The sequence below is a fragment of the Bombus vancouverensis genome, chromosome 10, assembly GCF_051014615.1.
Source record: "Bombus vancouverensis nearcticus chromosome 10, iyBomVanc1_principal, whole genome shotgun sequence".
Lineage (NCBI taxonomy): Eukaryota > Metazoa > Arthropoda > Insecta > Hymenoptera > Apidae > Bombus > Bombus vancouverensis.
This window is the reverse complement of record NC_134920.1, coordinates 12,848,068-12,863,425: the sequence shown is the minus strand read 5'-3', so window position 1 is coordinate 12,863,425 and position 15,358 is coordinate 12,848,068. Positions and strand designations below refer to the sequence as shown.

Sequence of the window (15,358 nt, the reverse complement as noted above, 5' to 3'; positions counted from 1 at the left end):
ATTGAAACGAATCTGTTAAAAGAGGATAATCTCTACCACCTACTTTAGATAATACGTGGGAATTTTAATTACATAGGCGAGAAGAAAGAACGAAAATAATTTTTTAACTGTTACGAGAATTATCCACTTCGGTAGTTAATTGGTAAAGGGGAATTTAGTCGAACGATTCGTTTAAAATAAAAAAGTTTTCATCGGTAATTATTTGCAGAATAATTTCTTTGCCACTGTTGGATCAAATTCTACGTTTCGATTACCTCTATTTGATTATCATCGATCAAGTTGTCATTGATAATTACGATTCACAATGATTGCAAATCGTTAGGAAAAAATAGACACGCGGCGACTCATAAAAATATTTAAACAATTAGAGAAAATTTTATGGAGTATCCGTGTATTTTTTACTTTATCTAAATGTAAAGATATTTCGAAGTTCTTATTTACCCAAAAAAGAAATTCCGATCGATTACTGTACAATACACGTAGTATATGGAAACGTACTATTTCTGGAAACAGGTCTACCCGGTAGAAAGGGTGAACCTGGCGATTCCGGCCTGGACGGATATCCTGGAACGCCAGGATACCCGGGATTGTCCGGACTTCGTGGATTCAAAGGTGTACAGGGTAAACGGGGTATCATGGGACCCAGAGGATTGGAAGGAGACAGTGGAAGACCAGGAATCGCTGGTCCTCAAGGCCCTAAAGGAGAAATGGGAAAATTGACATGGCCAGACAAACTAACTAGAATGCCTGGTGATATCGGTGACAAGGGTTTCCCTGGTGTCGAAGGACCAAGAGGCCCGCGAGGTCAACCTGGTAGTCGTGGTGACACTGGCATTCAAGGACCTAAGGGAGAAAAGGTAAAAATATTTTTTATCCGAATCAAAAACGGCATCTGAGAGACTTGGCCTTTTAAGAAAATATTTCAAGAACAATTGTTATTTATATTTATAATTATTGAGTTATAATCGTTGAATTGTGTCTTCTGTGATTATATATTTTCGCGGGAGCTAATCGATTTTTCGTGAAAACATAGACAACGAACGGCGCTCCTTTGTTTTCAGGGTGATTTTGGTCCTCCAGGGTTTACAGGACGCGACGGTTTCGCCAGACCGGATGGTATTCCTGGTCTTCCGGGTGACAACGTGTCGATACCAAAAGAATTTCTTCGAGGTGAGCCGGGTTTCCCGGGCATTCCGGGAGGCAAAGGTCCAATGGGCGACAAAGGAGGAAAAGGCGAACCCGGAGAATCTTATCCGCCACCGGTTATAAATCTGAAAGGAGAGAAAGGATACAAAGGAGAACGAGGTGATATAGGTAAGAAGTTAAAGTGACAACATTTATTCTCTGAATTTTTTCCGATCAATTATTATACTACATATGTACTACATATAATATACTAACAATAAATGAAAAATGTTAAAAAAGTAGCGCTTATCGATCGCTATTTGATAGTGAACGTGTGATGAAATTTCTATAGGAGAGGACGGTGCGAAAGGTGTCGAAGGATGGCCTGGTGACGAAGGATTTCCGGGACTGCCTGGAATTTCTGGATCACCTGGTATATCGCGTCAGGGTCCTGTAGGATTAAAAGGATATCCCGGTATGCCAGGAGATCAAGGACCTCGCGGAACATCGGGTACACCAGGATCACAAGGACCAATGGGTTTCACGGTAGGCATACGAGCAAAGAGATCGAATCGAACGTTTAATAACGCGACGTAAAATAACGTTAAAAACAGAAAATCGACAAAAATGTATTAATAATATTTTTCTTTCGTGATGTTGAATTTTTATGCAACTATCGCGTAATACAGGCGAAATAAAATTGTTTTCTCTCGATCGGATCTTTAGGGACGCTTGGGCAACAAAGGAGATCGCGGAGAACCAGGATCAAATCAGACGTATGGCGATTATGGATTAATGGGCTGGTCTGGTAACAAGGGAGACGTTGGTGATCCTGGTCCTAGAGGTTTACAAGGTAGACCCGGAGTGGATGGTGTGCAAGGAACAAAAGGTAGCAAAGGTGCTCCTGGTCAAGAAGGATTAACTGGACTACAGGTAAAATTAGACAGCAAAGGCGATAGACGTCCGATATTTGATCCTTGAGATTTAACGGGAAAAATCGATCGACAGGGAGCCAAAGGTCAACGAGGTTACAGTACTCAGGGACCTAGGGGCTTCCCTGGAATGGCTGGACAACCTGGAATGCCCGGAAGAATGGGAGACGTCGGTATTACAGGTAAGATGGTTTTTAGATTTTAATTTTTATTAATTCGATTCGAATATCAGAAATTTATTATTATTTTTTTTACTTGTGAAACGAATCCTTTGATACATAAAAGATTGTCCAAATAGATCAACTTTTTGATCTATCCATCGATCTGTGTATTGATACGTATTTGATCTGTGTTGTGTAACGTTATTCTGTATGCAACAAAGAGCAATTTCTCGCGGATCGTGACCATACACAATTAAGAAGAGTAATTCAATAGCCATATAGTCGACACGTAATACTTTTGATTACTCGCGATATTAAATTGATCGGATAGTTGTGTCGCATCTATTCTTTCCAGACCCCGTTGATTTGCAAAGAAATCCATTGTTTCAATTAAAACTTGTATCAATTAGTTTTCAATATTATTCGTTGTTGCTTGAGATTTTATTTAATTCAAGTTACATATAGATGACACGAAATTTATCGCGCTTGTTTTTCACAAACGTTTTACTTTGCAAGGCAGAATTTCAAGTATTTACAGTCATTACATCGGAAATGTTAATCAACGCAATTGGCATCCGATTAGTTTTTAAATGCACGAGAAAATCTGTTCGGCGTATCGACCGACTCTCTAGAGAGAATGGTCCTTTCGAAACAGTTGCGACGATTCATGGGAATTGTTAGGTAACTATAAACAAGGATTAACCGTAACGCATGAACGCAATAAACGAACGACGAACACGCCTCGCTCGATACGTACGTTCCCACTGGAAAAGGCCAGGGAAATCCAAACTTTACAAAATTCTGTATAACGATGATATTTAAACTGCGAACAGCCTGTTTTACATGCTTTGAATGGCACACACGGAATCGGATATTTCAACTGCAGTCCAATTATCAAACATCGATGGTATATTGGAACGAAAGAGCGGGTAGAATGCAACAGAATTACGCGGAAACTTGGTATTTAAATCGCGGATATTTAAGCAAATTATGTTATATGCTTTTACGAGTAAAAAGATGAAATCTATCTAGAGGATCGTTTTATGTATTAAATATTATAACTTCAAATATTTTAGATACTTTTGCGTATTACCCACGTTCTGTGGATTTATGCGCTTTCAAATTTCCCACAAATGCATAAAAGTCTGTAGTTTACTAATAATAAATCGCTGATAAAATGGCTGAAAATAGGTCCCTACGGAACACCTGGATTCGATGGGATGAAGGGTCTGAAAGGAGAAATCGGTTTCATCGGACGCAGAGGTGACGACGGTGATGTTGGACCGATGGGCTACTCAGGAAGAGATGGTGCACCGGGTCAACCGGGTCCTCCTGGACCAGACGGTGCCGATGGTGAAACTGGCGAATCTGGTCCTTCTGGTTGGCCTGGTCCCGACGGAATGCCTGGAATAATTGGAGCCAAAGGACAACCGGGAGACGTTGGACCCGAAGGTGTTATAGGAATTATGGGATTACCTGGTCCAAAAGGTATATCTGGAGACATAGGACCGGACGGTTTGGACGGACTTCCGGGTGAAAGCGCGTTCAGTGGACCCCAAGGTGAGGTGGGTGAGCCTGGTTTCATGGGAGAACTCGGACCTCCTGGCTTCCCTGGCATGGATGGACGACATGGCCCACCTGGTGAACCAGGAATAGGTCGCGATGGCTCCCCTGGTCCGAAGGGAATCAAAGGTGAAACTGGCTTTGACGGATTTAACGGACTACCTGGACCAAAAGTAAGTCTCTTAGCGACGACGATGTTTAAAAATACAGTAGAAAGTAATTGGTTCTACAAGTTTATTCGGTGCACGCATTCAGGGCATCGTTATTTGTCCGAAAATTACATTAGAATAGAATCTAGAGGAAATGATTAAACAGCGCAATGATTCGAACAGGAAAACTTCCATGTAAAATGAAAAATTCAATTGCAGAAATATAATATATAGAATTAACTTTACAATTTTTTTACCAACCACTTGTACGTATTTTCAGATCTAAATTAATTAATTTTCTCGTATCTTGTCAAAAATGTTTCCGACAGAAGACTGGTGGAGTTATAGATGGCAAAAGGTTTAATTCCAGTTAAAACATTTTTAACTTTCGCTATGAATATTCCAAACAACCTGAAAATATTATAACCGTACGTTATACATCGACATTCCGTGCTTATATCAAAGAATACTAAATGACGATAGCGATATGACATTTTGGTTGATAATATTAATAACGGGAATAAATAATAAGATGATAAGAGCTCCTCGTTTATCTGTTTCATATAGGGAGAGGTGGGTGATATGGGACCGGATGGTTTGAAAGGGCCAAGAGGAATTTGGGGTTTAAAGGGAAAGCCTGGAGCATACGGTATTCACGGTTTACCTGGTGTGAAGGGTGAACGAGGTCCGATAGGACCACCTGGTTACAGCGGGCCTAAAGGTAAACGAGGATTGGATGGAGATCCAGGTCAAATGGGTTTGCCAGGTAAGTTTCGCAATTACGTTGTAAATTATTTTACTGCTCTGATCTGTAAATTGTAAAAGAAGACTAAAAATTAAAACCTACGTTTTTTTTTTTATTAAACCAACTCCGCGAAGGAATCGTCAAAATATTAACAATTTACAATATGACGCTAGAGAACAGGAAAAATGCTAAATATCGTACAATGTGTAAATTGTATTCAGGAATGCCTGGTGATCCGGGTCCTAGAGGATTACCCGGTTTAATGGGTGCACCAGGACCCAAAGGAATGGTAGGTGAACCAGGTCCTCCGTCGTACGGTGAATCAGAAAGGGGTGATTTCGGTACTCCCGGCCTCGAAGGCTTGCAAGGTGAAAAAGGAATACGCGGCGAACAAGGTTTCATAGGGTTACATGGACGAAAGGTACACAAATAACGAATATAAAAAATCAGCCCTCGAAATTGCTTGTTCTTAGCAATTTTAATCGTTCGATTAAAGAACGATTAATGATAATTTAATAATTTCAGGGTATGAAAGGTGATATTGGATTCCCTGGGCCAGCTGGATTCCCAGGCGTGCCAGGTTTCCCGGGTCTTCCTGGCGATCGAGGACCTCAAGGTTTCCCAGGTAAACACCAATCGCGTTTCTATGCAACGCTATATTCATCAACCACTGATCTGTACTTAAATGTGTCAGATATAGAAAATTATAGATAAAGAGATAGAATATAAATATATACAGAGACTCATGAAAATAGTAGCGAAATTCCAAAACGTTTTACACGACACGAACATAAAAATATTCTGTGGAAAGTGTCCAAATTGTACTTTCGCGAGCTAGTGTACCATCGGATCTTGGAATTTCGGTCCTAGGGAAATTAAACGCTAATTTTCTCAGAAATCCTTACGTATCTTTAGCAATATCAAAGGCAACAAATTTGAAACTAGTCAATTTGCAATGTCTCGCGTTAAGACAACACGATCACCGGTAAGATATTCGTTGTATAAATGCGTATAACTATATTACACTCGTTATCTAGGATTACCCGGTGAGTTGGCCGAACCATCCGAGGACGGATTACCTGGACTAGATGGACTACCCGGGACTCCAGGAATTCCGGGTCAAAAGGGTGCACCCGGAGAATACGGATATAATGGACCTAAAGGAATTATGGGAGACGTTGGTTTCAGCAGGCGTGGTCCAAAGGGACTTCCAGGGGATCGAGGTATTACTCTCTTCTCATAATACGAATGAATTTCTCATTTACGATTTATAGGTAAATTGCGTATATATTTATGCTTCTCGTCAGAAATTTGAAAAAATGCTGCTAATACGCTAAAATATATTTTTATCTAAAGTAACAAAAATATCACGTACACCGTTCTCTATAATATTTGGTAGACGCAACACCTCTACATTTTTCATATTTTATATATTTTTACATTTTATGCGCATTCCGTGTATTTTATGCACCTTCTACAATCAATGTCTATAATTTTTAAATTTGTTTAAAAATTTGCCTAAAAAGGAAAAGTTGTCTAAAAAATTGATTTAAATTAAACGAATATTTCTAAAATTTTACGCTATCGACAGGATCACTGTTTATCGCGAATCGCGAACAAGTTTTCATATTTCATCTTCGCGCGTAGGTCCAGCAGGTTTCACGGGTTTCCCTGGAGCTCCAGGATTAGAAGGGTTAGAAGGCATACCTGGTCTACAAGGACCAAAAGGTGAACCTGGCGACCGTGGACTGCCTATATTCGCCATCAAAGGAAGACAGGGAGAACCAGGATTGCCTGGATTTAACGGTAGAAAAGGAATAAAAGGAGAAATTGGCGAAGTGGGCATTCCTGGACGCGAAGGATTACCCGGACGAAGAGGACAACGCGGTGACGACGGAGACGAAGGTTTATCCGGTGCGATGGGACTTCCAGGACCAAAAGTTAGTTATTTCAATTATCTTACATATTCGACGCCCTATTAGTCATAGAATATTAATTATTTCGATATTCGGGAAATTTATTTATAAGTAACCATGTCGAAGAGTTTAAAGAATATACAAATTTTGTCGTATAAAAATAAGGAACTCTTGCCGATTTAAACAATTTTCGTTAACATATCGCGTGTATTATACGAAATATTTTGAAGTTTCGGTATCGCTGTAATGAGATACAATTAACGAGTTTAGATTGGTAAAGAATCTAAAAGAAATTGAATAATTTAATTAATATATTGTCGCGAATAATATTTCCAGAAAATTTATATAAATTTTCGTACGCTTCGCAGGGACCGAAAGGAGATAATGGTATTAACCCATTCTCGCCTTTCCCAAGAAAAGGTTTACCCGGTGATGTAGGACTTCCAGGACTGCCAGGTACTATAACAAGCAAAAAGAATTTCAAAATAAATCAATAATTTATAATTTGAAAGAACATTTAATATACATATTATATATTCATATTTGCGTAGGTTTCCCTGGGCTTCAGGGCATGATAGGCGAACAAGGAGAAGACGGAATTCCCGGAAGAAAAGGAGAACCAGGAATGGAAGGACTTCCCGGTCTTCCAGGACCAGAGGGCGCTGTTGGTTCTCCTGGTTATCCTGGTCTTCGCGGTGCAATTGGCCGACAAGGTCCACCAGGTAACAAATCACTTATTAACAAGCGTTATTTTAATATCGTGACGAGCAATGTTATTAGAATTCCGAAGAGGATCAATCCAGAAACATTTCAATGGCACGAGATAGATTGACAATGCGTTGAATTTTGAAACTGTCCCTGTACAAAAAATACAAAATTTGACTAATCGGTGATCTTCGTTTATTTGCGAATAAAAAGCTATGATCTAACAGTAATGACACGTTAGAAATGTAAAAAAATGCAAATTAATTCGTAGGATCCCCCGGAATACGGGGAAGTCCGGCACCGCCGGCACCAGGTGCCCGAAACAGAGGTTTCTTCTTTGCTCGACACTCGCAATCCGAAATGATACCAGTGTGTCCAAGAAATACAGTGAAACTTTGGGACGGTTTCTCGTTTTTGCACATAATGGGCGAAGGATATTCTGTCGGACAGGATCTTGGTAAGAAGGTTTAAAAACGACCGATGGAGATAAACATTAAATTTCTTGATTAACTCGGCTGTTCTCCTTCCTAAGAGTGGAACGCGTGATCGAGATTATATTTCGTTTCAGGCACCGCTGGAAGCTGCCTTCAAAAATTCTCCACCATGCCTTTCACGATGTGCAATTTGCAAAACGTATGCGACTACGCCAATAAGAACGATTACAGCTATTGGTTGAGCACGACAGAACCTATGCCTATGTCCATGGCGTCTATACCGGCACCGGAAGTCGGAAGGTACCTGTCCAGATGTTCCGTTTGCGAGGCTCCAACTCGAGTGATTGCGGTGCACAGTCAATCCATGGCTATACCGGAGTGTCCCGGTGGTTGGGAAGAACTTTGGATCGGATACAGTTTCCTCATGGTGAGTACAACTTTCTTCGCTTTCCGCTCTCGCTCGCGAGTATCCGGTCGCTTGCTTATTTCTAACGAGACGCGTTTCAATTACGAAATTAACGAACCAAAGTCCAACGATTCCGAAATAATGCGAAAGCTGCAACAACGAAAAATTTTCAGCATCGAGACGCAGGCGGACGCGGATACGGTCAGTCCTTGGTGTCCCCTGGTTCCTGTTTAGAAGAATTCCGCACGAGACCGTTCATCGAGTGCCATGGTTTTGGCGCGTGCAACTATTACTCCACTGCCATATCCTACTGGTTAACCATCATCAAAGAGTACGAGATGTTCCGCAGGCCTATACCACAGACGTTGAAAGCCGATCACACGTCGCGAGTAAGTCGTTGCGCGGTGTGCATTCGACGTCGCGTGACGGAAGACCAACACGCTAGAACGCCGAGACCTTTCACGCCGAATGGCCAGAGAGACCAAGTCGGCAACATTCAGTATCCACCGCCGCATTCATATTATCCAAACTACCAATATCACAAGAAACCGCCTATAAGCAAAACGAGAGATCCGAATAGACGCGTTCCGTATCACTATCGAAGAAGAGGCAGACTACGTAAACCAGAACGAACGACGGAATCACCGAACGCGGCTTAAACGACGATCGATGCGATGGCACGGACGTAATCGTGCGAACGAGCAACTAGTAATGGGTGTTTGAATCTTATCTCGAAAGCCATTCGAGGGTTTTCAAGATTATAGTGGAAGATTCGAAGCACTTTGAACACGACTCGAAGTTTAAGATTCTTACGTTACACGTAAATCTTCGGTCTTGAATCTCTAAAGTCTCGATACGCCTTGAAAGTTTCGAAGATCTTTTCCTTCTACTAGCGTCTGGACATCGACATTCGCGCTATTCCTTCGGGCATTGTCGTTAACGATTTACGTTAACGTATCGTTTGCAAACAGAAACACGTATCGAGAATGACAGTGAAACATCGAACAGAAATTTCTCAAGACGTCCAAGACTCGTCGAGAGTTGCGAACTTCGGATCGTGTTCAAAGTGATTCGAATTTTTCGTCGTTCATACAGATTCGAAACGATTTGTAGCGTTTCAAATCCCATCGCTAGAAACAGCAAGTCTGTGTGTATATATAACGAGATGTTGGAATCTGTTAGTTAAGTTATCGCGTCTGTTCCGTATGGTGTAACGAAGGAATATATATAAAGGAGCATTCATAATGCGAATAGGCCATTCGTCGGTCGTTTTTAATGCCAAAAAGTACGATACGGGGACGAACGTCTTCGGCCAAAAATTGCCAATCGACGGCATCCACTGCCATCACAGACGCTGATCAAACTCGCGTAAACAATCGAATTTTAAATTAACAATCCAGTGTATCATATGTATCGCTATTTTATTCTGTAACATTTACTTGCCTATGTATTTACATTGAGTCGAATAAAACAGTTTTATAGAAGCTACCGGACGCTGAAACAGCCTGATGATTTTTGTGCAGCGGCACGTCGCGAATTTTGTGTTCAATGGTCTCTTTCGTGATCGCGATTTCGAAATGCTTGACAGCGAACGTGAAATGTTATTTTTTTTTTTTTTTTTTTTTTTTGGTAGAGCGATATATATTTGTATAAAATGAATTCGTCGATCTTACTAATCTTCTAATCGGTTTACTTTCTTTAAGGATCAATTTGAAATTTTATTGATCGTGACGAATTTTTTGATTAATTTTCTTGGTTTAATTCCAGCCGATTGCAACTCACATTTGTTGGTTTCGTCAATTGGTGGGTAATTAAAATTTTTCTGTCAACTCAGGTATTCGAAGATGCGTACACGAAAGAGGGCATATCTTCCTATTAACGTGTATCAATAGTATAAAATAGATACTTCGTAAGATAAAAACTTCTATCTTCAGTCTTTAACTGCCACGTTAAGAAAATATTATCTTCTCCGTTTTCTTTTCTGTTTACTTAAATTGTGCCAAAACATTAATAATTAAAATGAAAAGCGGTAATCGGCGCGATACTTGCCATGCGTAAAAACTACTATCGCAGCATCGCTATTTAAAAGTCACGTAGGTATAGAGAGAATTGAATAATAATGATCGAGTGATGTCAATTTTATGCTTGATGCATATTATAGAAAACCGTAAAAAATAAATATAACGAAGGAAGCTATTGCGCGTAATAGTAAGATTACCCTAATTTTATATTTATATATTATATGTATCGTTATTTTAAGTAATAAAACGTATTAAGTAATTATTCAAATTGGTGTATTTACTCGAGCCATAAAATCGATCAAAGTGATCGAATTGAACGGAGAACGAGCAACTTGAACCTTTAGCCATCGAATGGATCCGAAAGATTCAAAGTGCCAAAGTAGATGGATGGTGTTTTTTTTTTTTTTTTTTTTTGTAGAAGGATAATCAGAGATATCGCTAGACGCGATATCCAAAGGAAAATAAAGCACATGAAAACTAATTACAGTTTAATGATCAAACCCGCGCGGACCAGGCGCGAATTTCCAAAATAAATGTACACGTGAGAGATCGATATTATATTTATATTTATAAAATTATTCATCATTAGAAAGCACATATGATCTATCTATATGACGTAATTCACTACGCACACACGCGTACAAGCATGCCTACGAGCGCACGCACGCACAAAGAGAAAAAACACGCAGAGCCGCACGCACACCGTGAAATACCATTCATTCTTCGTCGCGCACGCAGGCGTAAGCACACACATACACACACGCGCGGGCATACATACACATGTACGTGGGCGCGCGTGTGCGCCACACACACACACACACACACAAAATAACCGCTGTGTGAACGGCGACGCGCGACTAACGAAACGAGTATACATGTCTATGTATGCACGTGTACATATTCAGAGTACCTCACGAATGTGTTTTATAGGGTTTTCATATCTTTGTGTTCTTCTTCATTTTTTTTTTTTTGTCGTTTTGTTTTTTATTTTACGCAACTCTTTGTAACTGCCCGAATAATTGGAAGAAAGTGCAACAGAGATGAGCAGGCCAGTGTCATCACAGCAATTAATTATACTCGTTAAATATCGATCTTCGTCCTTCCAAATCGTTTCTCTTTGTTTTCTTCTACACAGACCTCTTTTTCTTTTTACACGTACAGCGTCATATTCTTCTTCCATATTCGTTTAAATAGTACGTCCTTTTATCTTCTTCGGTTACCACATTTTGCTCTTCCCATCGATCATCGATTCTTACGATCTAAACGTAACCCTCCAGAACGGTAACATCCCTTTTATTAATAAAATCATTAAAAACTACAAACGCTCGATAAAATTGTGCCATAAAAAAAAGGAGAAAAAAAACGAATTCCTCATCTATACGCCTAACATAAGAGACACTCAAACAGACAATCACGTTAAACTTGATCAACAACCTCCCCGCATATCTTTGCACCTTTTCTACGAACACGTGCCTTAAAATCGAACCTAAAAAAACAGAATATATTAACAAAAGAACGAATGCCGGGGAGAATAATAAAAAATCTTGGCGACGAACAATTTGGATTAAAAAAATACATGTTATATATATATATATGTATATCGCATTAAAACAGCTACGCTAAGGGACACTATCCTCGCATTAAAAAAGTGAGAGAAAAACCAAACTTTTAACGCATTCTGGCGCAGACTTCTGGTCACGACGATGAATAGCGACTTCCGTCAAAAACGAAGTACGCTATCACCAAAATTCGCGAGTGTCTACCTCGTGGCAATTTCTTCCAACTTACTTCTTCCGCTGTTTTCTACGCTTATCATTTTTTTTTTTTTAACTCTGTTTTTCAATCTTTCTTTTCGTTTAATAATCGGTGAACATCCTGGAAAAATAAGACACTTGCGTGAGATTTCTTTCATATGCATGTATGATATACATATATACACACCGATTGTTTTATGTCGCGCGGCGTGTGTATATATATATACAATAAACGTGAATTAGACGTATTTTCCACATTTTCCTTTGTTTCTTTTTCGTTTCTCTTAATTTCTCTTCGATACATTTTTTCTTTTCTTCTTTTTTTTTTCTTTTTTGTTTACTCAATTACGATCAATGCAACAACGGATGTCGTTCGAGAAGTAATTTAGTGTGCATCTCTAAAGACTCGAAAGAGAATTACCGAGCTATGCAAAATAGAAGGATCGATCTCCATTTTTTTCATTTCATCTTCTTCATCCTCTCCACACGTATACATACATATATAAATATACGTAAATTTATATACCGATTATATATAAATAAACGAACGAATCATATGTATATATAACACGATATATAAATCCCTATACATATATATACATATACATTTATACAATATATATATATATGTATATATAAAGGTACTCTTACTATTGAATAGAAATATGCATATTCCAAGTGTTCAATAATATCAATATTGATATAATAATAATTATTATTACAATAATAAAATAATAATAATAATAATAATAATCCTTAATATTATAATAATATAGTAATTGCAATAAGAATATTGGTAATAGCAATAATCATGATGTCAATAATAATAATAATAATAATAATAATAATAATAATAATAAAATAAAATAAAATAAAATAATAATAATTATTATATAATAATAATAGTTATAATCATATTAACAACAACAAGTATTCTTTGTCACATTTTGGTTGCGGATTCTTACAATCACAAATATATTATTCATAAATGTAATAGTCAAAACGGATCGTTAAATTAAGAGAATACGTGAAATAGTGCTCTATTTGCTTTCTTTTTTTTCAGCTTCTTCACCGCCTTCTTTATCATACTCTTACTTCATCACTCTTGTGTACAATAATTAAACCTATAAATAGTTCTATGTTCAACAGCCAGTGGTATAATAAAGTATACCTTTGAGGTACCTACGTAGTTTCTTTCAGTGATACCAAATACAATACTGACGGCAATGCGTAGCAACCCTGAACAGAGTTACACGGCCGTCAGTTCATCGTGTCGGTATTATATTTTTAATCATATGTATATATATATATATATATATATATATATGTATATATATATATCTATATTTATTTATTTATATTTATCTATTTATATATACTCAAATATCGTCCGAAGCTGGGTTGCCCCGAGAAAGGCTTTCTTTCTTTCTTTCTTTCTTTCTTTTTTATATATCCATGTATATATATAAAATAAGAACATCGCACTATCGTGCCACGTGCTCCCCGCGCCCAAACCTTCTCTCATCCTCTAACATCGTGGAATCGCGAGATCCATGTTCTCACACCTTTTCTTCCGTTTCGATTCACAAATTTCGATCCACCAATTGCTGTTCGTTCGATCGTTCATCGACACTAATCCACCTTGCCGGTTATTCCTCGCGAAAACTAAGATCATCCGTCTCAACGTCAACGAGGTCAAGGACGACCTAGTAGAATCGTGGAAAAGATCTCGACACAGCCAAACGAAAAACGGAAACGTTTTCGTCCTTGGAGTTCGAGCGAGTTTAACGTCGATGCACTCGGTCGACGTTCCCTGACATCTTGTTCCGCGAGTTCCAGCTGTTCGAAACGCAAAGAGGTCACGGAGAGCACGGCGCAGCGGTCTAACATTTCTTTTCTTTAATTCTTCTTTCGAAATTGTATTTGGTGATACGTATCTGAATACTGACTTCGTGTGTTGCAGCGTTTACATATAATACAATTAGTATCCATTACGTATATGGTGTACATGCGTGCATGTATCATCGTTTTCCATCCAATTTCTTTTCTCTCATTCTCTTGTTTCCCTTTCGTTTTTCGTTCTCATATTCCTTGCTTCCCTTTTCTCCTTCTTCCTGTCTCTGGTTTCGCGTTCAAACGTATATTACATAGATCCCTTTACTGTGCAGAGCGTTGGCCGGCAGTCACTCGGACAACAGTTTCTGTAACAGGGACGACTGGTTCACCTTCGGATCACCTCGAGCTACTTCCTCCATAGAAGTCTGCAAAATGAATTCCGTTTGATTAGTTTCATATGCTTCGTTCTACAGGCTTTTGTAATAAGGTGGTCAATATACCGGCAACCAGTCCTTTCTTTTCCTTTTTTTATTTTTATTTTATTTTATTTACTTTATTTATTTTCTTTTTTTCTTTTTTTTCTTTTTTCTTTTTTTTTTTTTCTTAGAAGGTTGCCGTCGTTCAATTCAGAATGTAGAAAAAATTGGACAGAGTACTACGTGACGAAAATTATGAGAATGACGTCGTATTGAATTATGTGAGTTATGTAGTCTGGTTGCATAATGCAGGCTTTTACGTGTGCTATGGTAGGATACAAGATATAAAATAGTTATTTTACTCTGCGTTGGGGAAAATTTGTTTTTATGAAATTATGTGCGTTGCATAATGGAACACCTTTTGAAGTTAAAAAGACATTATTTTAAAAGTAAATCCTTTTGGATATAGGCAAGAAATTGCTAATAGCAAATCTAATATGAAATGAGGAAAAGCAAGCGTCTAAAAGTGTAATTGTCTCGGTAAAAGACCGGTGTACATTTTTCAAAATCCTTAAAGCTGTAATACGAAATTTGATAATTAAACTACTGTAAGTTAACTGGCATGAAATTATTCTAAAACAAAGTAATAATAACACAGAAGGAGAATAAATTAAGTGATCTGTCCAAAAGCACCTACATCCTGAATATTTATAAAAACCCGTGATCGTGACACTACGTATCAAAACTAATGCGTTTCTGTTTTAGTGTTTGCGAGTACTCAAAATTTTTGCGATTATATACCAACTAAAATCAAAGACTCGTATAAAATCAATAAATTTGTTTAACGCTATATCGCACTAAGTCAGCATATTTTTTTTGTTTTTTTCTTTCTTTTTTTTAGTACAAATTTTAAACACATTCGCTTGTTTTGCCTTGGAAATTGAACTAATGCTATCGTTAGTGATTCTAACGCTGTCGCTGTTTTCCGAAAATTTCCAAATTCGGATCAAACGTTTCTAACTTTGATCAAAGTAAATAAAAAATCGTATTGTATCTCGAGCTTTTTGAGTACTCACACCAGCTCTTCGCTTCTTCTAAAAAGCATAAAACAAATGAATAAAAAAAAAAAGAATCTCGACAAGTTCTCGACATGGAATCGATCGACGTCGTCTCTGAATTCTAAAACGCTCCTGCG

General features: G+C 38.2%; 2 protein-coding genes across 9 annotated transcripts in view; one reads left to right on the top strand and one right to left on the bottom strand.

Moving 5' to 3' along the window:
- LOC117163435 (uncharacterized) overlaps positions 1 to 9,620 on the top strand; it is a 59,356-nt gene extending 49,736 nt beyond the window's left edge. Inside the window, exons 12-27 of the mRNA XM_033345689.2 lie at positions 514 to 857; positions 1,062 to 1,314; positions 1,478 to 1,671; positions 1,852 to 2,058; positions 2,134 to 2,239; positions 3,410 to 3,954; positions 4,498 to 4,696; positions 4,897 to 5,096; positions 5,201 to 5,300; positions 5,713 to 5,898; positions 6,323 to 6,615; positions 6,960 to 7,047; positions 7,143 to 7,313; positions 7,568 to 7,753; positions 7,865 to 8,157; positions 8,310 to 9,620. Coding sequence (XP_033201580.1) covers positions 514 to 857; positions 1,062 to 1,314; positions 1,478 to 1,671; positions 1,852 to 2,058; positions 2,134 to 2,239; positions 3,410 to 3,954; positions 4,498 to 4,696; positions 4,897 to 5,096; positions 5,201 to 5,300; positions 5,713 to 5,898; positions 6,323 to 6,615; positions 6,960 to 7,047; positions 7,143 to 7,313; positions 7,568 to 7,753; positions 7,865 to 8,157; positions 8,310 to 8,795 — 3,851 coding nt within the window. The 3' untranslated portion in view covers positions 8,796 to 9,620. The remainder of the gene's footprint in view (positions 1 to 513; positions 858 to 1,061; positions 1,315 to 1,477; positions 1,672 to 1,851; positions 2,059 to 2,133; positions 2,240 to 3,409; positions 3,955 to 4,497; positions 4,697 to 4,896; positions 5,097 to 5,200; positions 5,301 to 5,712; positions 5,899 to 6,322; positions 6,616 to 6,959; positions 7,048 to 7,142; positions 7,314 to 7,567; positions 7,754 to 7,864; positions 8,158 to 8,309) is intronic.
- A 1,008-nt stretch (positions 9,621 to 10,628) lies between these two features.
- The window catches only part of LOC117163436 (uncharacterized), a 129,465-nt gene continuing 124,735 nt past the window's right edge, over positions 10,629 to 15,358 (bottom strand). For all 8 annotated transcript variants that reach the window (XM_033345698.2, XM_033345699.2, XM_033345692.2 and 5 more), the window contains one exon: positions 10,629 to 14,172. In XM_033345698.2, the coding sequence (XP_033201589.2) occupies positions 14,095 to 14,172 (78 nt within the window). In that variant the 3' untranslated portion in view covers positions 10,629 to 14,094. The remainder of the gene's footprint in view (positions 14,173 to 15,358) is intronic.